Here is a 5213-nt window from a genome sequence, read left to right on the forward strand (position 1 = left end):
AGCACTTCGGGAGGCTGAGGCAGGCAGATCACCTGAGGTCAGGAGTTCGAGACCAGGCTGGCCAACATGGTGAAATCCCGTCTCTACTAAAAATACAAAATTAGCTGAGCATGATGATGCACACCTGTAGTCCCAGCTACTTGGGAGGCTGAGGCAGGAGAATCGCTTGAACCCAGGAGGTGGAGGCTGCAGTGAGCTGAGATTGCACGACTGCACTCCACCCTGGGCAAGACAGATCGAGACTCCGTCTCAAAAAACAAAAACAAAAACAAAACAAATCAATAAATAAAAAGAAAAAGAAAACAAATGGAGATCCCAGCTTGGAGTTCATTGCCATGCCTGCTCTAGCCCCAGCAGAGGCTGTCCTGGTCTCAGCTTCAGCAGTGCAATTCTTACTGCACTGACTTAGTGAGCATGACTTAGCGATCACTCAGACAACTGCTCTCCCACGTGAGGATGGTGAGAAAATGACGCTGCAGCCAGCGTCAGAAGTCTCGTTTTATAAGCAGCCATGCTGAGCTGTGCTGGCAGTGATGCCCTGTATTTGTCACTTCTTACAGAGCTCACAGAAGGTGTGCTTCAGCTTTGGGATGCTGAGATGAATGGGCTTTGCAGAGAATGTGACAGTTTTCTTTAAAAAAGACTCCACTTTAAAAAGTCTAAAGACATGCATATTGCTTTCTCTGCTGCAAGCTTCCAAAATGACAAAGAAAAGAAGGAACAAAAGTCATGCCAAAAAGGGCCGCGGCCATGTTCAGCCTATTCGCTGCACGAACTGTGCCCGATGCGTGCCCAAGGACAAGGCCATTAAGAAATTCGTCATTCGAAACACAGTGGAGGCCGCAGCAGTCAGGGATATTTCTGAAGCGAGCGTCTTTGATGCCTATGTACTTCCCAAGCTCTATGTGAAGCTACGTTACTGTGTGAGTTGTGCAATTCACAGCAAAGTAGTCAGGAATCGATCTCGTGAAGCCCGCAAGGACCGAACATCCCCACCCCTATTTAGACCTGCGGGTGCTGCCCCACGACCCCCACCAAAACCCATGTAAGGAGCTGAGTAAAAGATTGAAGACAACTATTCTCTGGAAAAAAATAAAATGGAAATTGTACTTGAAAAAAGAAAAAAAGAGACATACATATTTAGCTGTTTGGGAATGCAATTGTTTCCTTCTTGAATGTCAAATATAAGAGTACTAAGGTGGGGTGCAGTGACTCACGCCTGTAATCCCAGCATTTTGGGAAGCCAAGGTGGGAGGATCACGAGGTCAAGAGATGGAGACCAGCCTGGCCAACATGGTGAAACCTTGTCTCTACTAAAAATACAAAAATTAGCTGGGCGTGGTGGCATACGCCTGTAGTCCCAGCTACTTGGGAGGCTGAGGCAGGAGAATCTCTTGAACCTTGGAGGCGGAGGTTGCAGTGAGCCAAGATCACACCACTGCACTCCAGCCGAGTGACAGAGCGTGACTCTGCTCAAAAAAAAAAAAAAAAAAAAAAAAAAAAAAGAGTGCTATAGGCCAAGCATGGTGACTCACACCTGTCATCCCAGCACTTTGGGAGGCTGAGGCAGGCAGATCACCTGAGGTCGGTAGTTCAAGACCAGCCTAATCAACATGGAGAAACCCCATCTCTACTAAAAATACAAAATATTAGCTAAGCATGGTGGCGCATGCCTGTAATCCTAGCTATTCAGGAGGCTGATGCAGGAGAATCGATAATCACTTGAACCCAGGAGGCAGAGGTTGCAGTGAGCTGAGATCACGCCATTGCACTCCAGCCCGGGCACAAGAGTGAAACTTCATCTCAAAAAAAAAAAAAAAAAAAAAAAAAAAAAAAAGAAAAGAAAAAAGAGAGCGACTCTGTCTCTACAAAAAATAAAATAAAAAATAACAAAAAGTTAGCCAGGCATGGTGGTGTGCACCTGTGGTCTCATCTACTCAGGAGGCTGAAATGAGAGGGTCACTTGAGTCCTGGAAGCTGAGGTGCAGTGAGCTATCATCACGTCACTGCACTCCAGACAGGTAACAGAGACCCCCATCTCCACAAAAAAGAAAAAAATGGTCACAGCCATGCATCAGCAGATCTCCTGTAACTCCAGTGATAGCTGTAACAGTAAGAAAGTGACAGCCCCGGCCGGGCTCAGTGGTTCATACCTGTAATCCCAGCACTTTGGGAGGCCGAAGTGGGCAGATCACCTGAGGTCAAGAGTTGGAGACCAGCCTGGCCAACATAGTGAAGTCCCGTCTCTACTAAAAATACCCAAAGATGGCTGGATATGGTGGCGGGAGCCTGAAATCCCAGCTACTCAGGAGGCTGAGGCATGATAATTGCTTGAACCCGGGAGGTGGAGGTTGCAGTGAGTTGAGATTGCACCACTGCACTCAAGCCTGGGTGACAGAACAGGACTTCATCTCCAAAAAAAGAAAAGAAAAGAAAAAAGAAAATGACAGGCTAGGCATGGTGGCTTATGCCTGTAAACCTAGCACATTGGAAGTTTCGGAGGGGAGGATGGCTTGAGGCCAGAAGTTCGAGACCAGCCTGGGCAACATAGTGATATGGTTTGACTGTGTCCCAACCCAAATATCAGCTTGAATTCCCACATGGGAGGTAACTGAATCATGGGGGCAGGTCTTTCCCAGCTGTTCTTGTGATAGTGAATAAGTCTCGCAAGATCTTATGGTTATAAAAAGGGGAGTTTCCCTGCACAAGTGCACCTCTCTTTGCCTGCCACCATCCATGTAAGATGTGACTTGCTTCCTTTCGCCTTCCGTAATGATTGTGAGGCCTCCCTAGCCATGTGGAACTGTAAGTCCAGTTAAACCTCTTTCTTTTGTAAGTGCAATCTCAGCTCACTGCAGCCTCTGCCCCCTGGGTTCAAGTGATTCTCCTGCCTCAGTTTCTCAAGTAGCTGGGATTACAGGCACATGCCACCATGCCTGGCTACCCGATTCTTTAATTTCAACTGTTGCAAAATTGTAAATGGATGATAAAAAGTGTTAAACCTTAACCTGTGCTAACAACTTCTCCTTGATGGTAGCTATCAAGCATTTGAAGTTGACCGGGAATGGTAGCTCACGCCTGTAATCTCAGCACTTTGGGAGGCTGAGGCAGGTGGATCTCCTGAGGTCATTAGTCAAGACCAGCCTGGCCAACATGGTGAAACCCCATCTCTACTAAAAATACAAAAATTAGCCAGGCATGGTGGTGCGCACTATAGCCCCAGCCACTTGGAAGGTTGAGGCAGGAGAATTGCTTGAACCTGGGAGACTGGCTGCAGTGAACTGAGATTGCGCCATTGCACTCCAGCCTGGGCAACACAGCGAGACTCAGTCTCAAAAAAAAAAAAAAAAAGCATTTGAAGTGTTCAGCAGTTCAGCCTAAGTCCAGGACAGAAATTGTGGCCATTGTAAGCACAAAACCTCATATAAAAAGTTTTGTTACACTCCTTGGTATTTACTCGAGTTGAAAACTTATGCCTACACAAAACTCTGCACATGGATGTTTATGGTAGCTTTATTCATAATTGCCAAAGCTTAGGAGCAACCAAGATGCCCTTCAGCAGGTGAACAGATAAATAAACTGTGGTACAGCCAGACAGTGGACCAGCGCTAAGTAGTAATGAGCTCTTGAGCCATGAAAAGACCTGAAGGAAGCTTTTTTTTTTTTTTGAGATGGAATCTTGCTCTATCGCCCAGGCTGGAGTGCAGTGGCGCGATCTTGGCTTACTGCATCTTCTATTTCCTGGGTTCAAGCAATTCTCCCGCCTCAGCCTCCCGAGTAGCTGGGACTACAGTCACTCGCCACCATGCCTGGCTAATTTTTGTATATATATATATATTTTTTGAGACGGAGTTTCACTCTTGTTGCCCGGACTGGAGTACAATGGCTCAATCTTGACTCACCACAACCTCAGCCTCCCAAGTAGCTGGGATTACAGACATGTACCACCACACCCACCTAATTTTGTACTTTTAGCAGAGATGAGGTTTATTCTTGTTGGTCAGGCTGGTCTCGAACTCCCCACCTCAGGTGGTCCACCCACCCCGGCCTCCCAAAGTGCTGGGATTACAGACATGAGCCACTGCGCCCAGCCTAATTTTTGTATTTTTAGGAGAGATGGGGAGGGTTTCTCCATATTGGCCAGGCTGGTCTCGAACTCCTGATCTTGTGATCTGCCCACCTTAGGTTCCCAAAGTGCTGGGATTACAGGCGTGAGCTATGGCACCCAGCCAACCTGCAGGAAACTTAAATGCATACTACTAAGTGTAGGAAGCCAATCTGAAGAGGCTGCATGCTGTATGATTCCAACTAATGCATGTGACTTTCTGGAAAAGGCAAAACTATGGAGACAGTAAGAAGATCATTGACTGCCAGGGGCTAGGGAGGGAGGGAGGGATGAAGAACTGAACCACAGCGGATATTTAGGGCAGTGAAAATACTCTGGGCTGGGCACACTCACTTGCTTGTAATCCCATCACTTTAGGAGGCCGAGGTGGGAGCATTGCTTGAGCTTAGGAGTACGAGGCCAGCTTGGGAAACATAGTGAGACCCCCGTCTCTACAAAAAACAGAAAAATTAGTGGGGCATGTTGATGTACGCCTGTGGTCCCAGCTACGTGGGAGGCTGAGCTGGGAGGACCACCTAATCCCGGGAGGCAAAGGTGGGAGGGAGCCATGACTGCACCACTCCACTCCAGCCTGAGAAATACAGTGAGACCCTGTCTCAAGAAAAACAAAACAACAAAAAAGAGAAAATACTCTGTATGATACTATGATGCTGGACACACATAATCATATATTTGTCCAAACTCACAGAATGTACAACACTGAGAGTAAACCCTAATGTAAACTGTGGACTCTGGCTGATGATGATGTGTCAATGTAGGTTCATCAATTGCAACATAGGTACCACTCTGGTGGGGGCCATTGATAATGGGGGAGGCTGTATGTGTCGGGGGTCAAGGGGGTATAAGGGAAATCTCTGTATCTTCTACCCATTGTTGCCGTGAACCTAAAACTGTTCTAAAAAATATAAAGTTGGGCCGGGCACGGTGGCTCAAGCCTGTAGTCCCAGCACTTTGGGAGGCCGAGGCGGGTGGATCACGAGGTCAAGAGATCGAGACCATCCTGGTCAACATGGTGAAACCCCGTCTCTACTAAAACTACAAAAAATTAGCTGGGCATGGTGGCGCGTGCCTGTAGTCCCAGCTACTC

General features: G+C 47.3%; 1 protein-coding gene across 1 annotated transcript; it reads left to right on the forward strand.

Annotated features, from left to right (window-relative positions):
- The first annotated feature begins 697 nt into the window (after window positions 1–697).
- On the forward strand, window positions 698–1087 carry LOC116539069 (40S ribosomal protein S26-like). Its single transcript, XM_032261678.1, has one exon. The coding sequence runs from the start codon at window positions 702–704 to the stop codon at window positions 1047–1049; it is 348 nt and encodes a 115-aa protein (XP_032117569.1). The 5' UTR covers window positions 698–701; the 3' UTR covers window positions 1050–1087.
- Window positions 1088–5213: the final 4126 nt, after the last annotated feature.

Source organism: Sapajus apella, unplaced genomic scaffold (genome assembly GCF_009761245.1).
Source record: "Sapajus apella isolate SASKATOON/1434 unplaced genomic scaffold, GSC_monkey_1.0 scaffold125, whole genome shotgun sequence".
Lineage (NCBI taxonomy): Eukaryota > Metazoa > Chordata > Mammalia > Primates > Cebidae > Sapajus > Sapajus apella.

What these genes read in the sequence shown, in the direction of transcription:
- LOC116539069 (XM_032261678.1), top strand. Translation starts at nt 702, where the DNA reads ATGACAAAGAAAAGAAGGAACAAAAGTCATGCCAAAAAGGGCCGCGGC.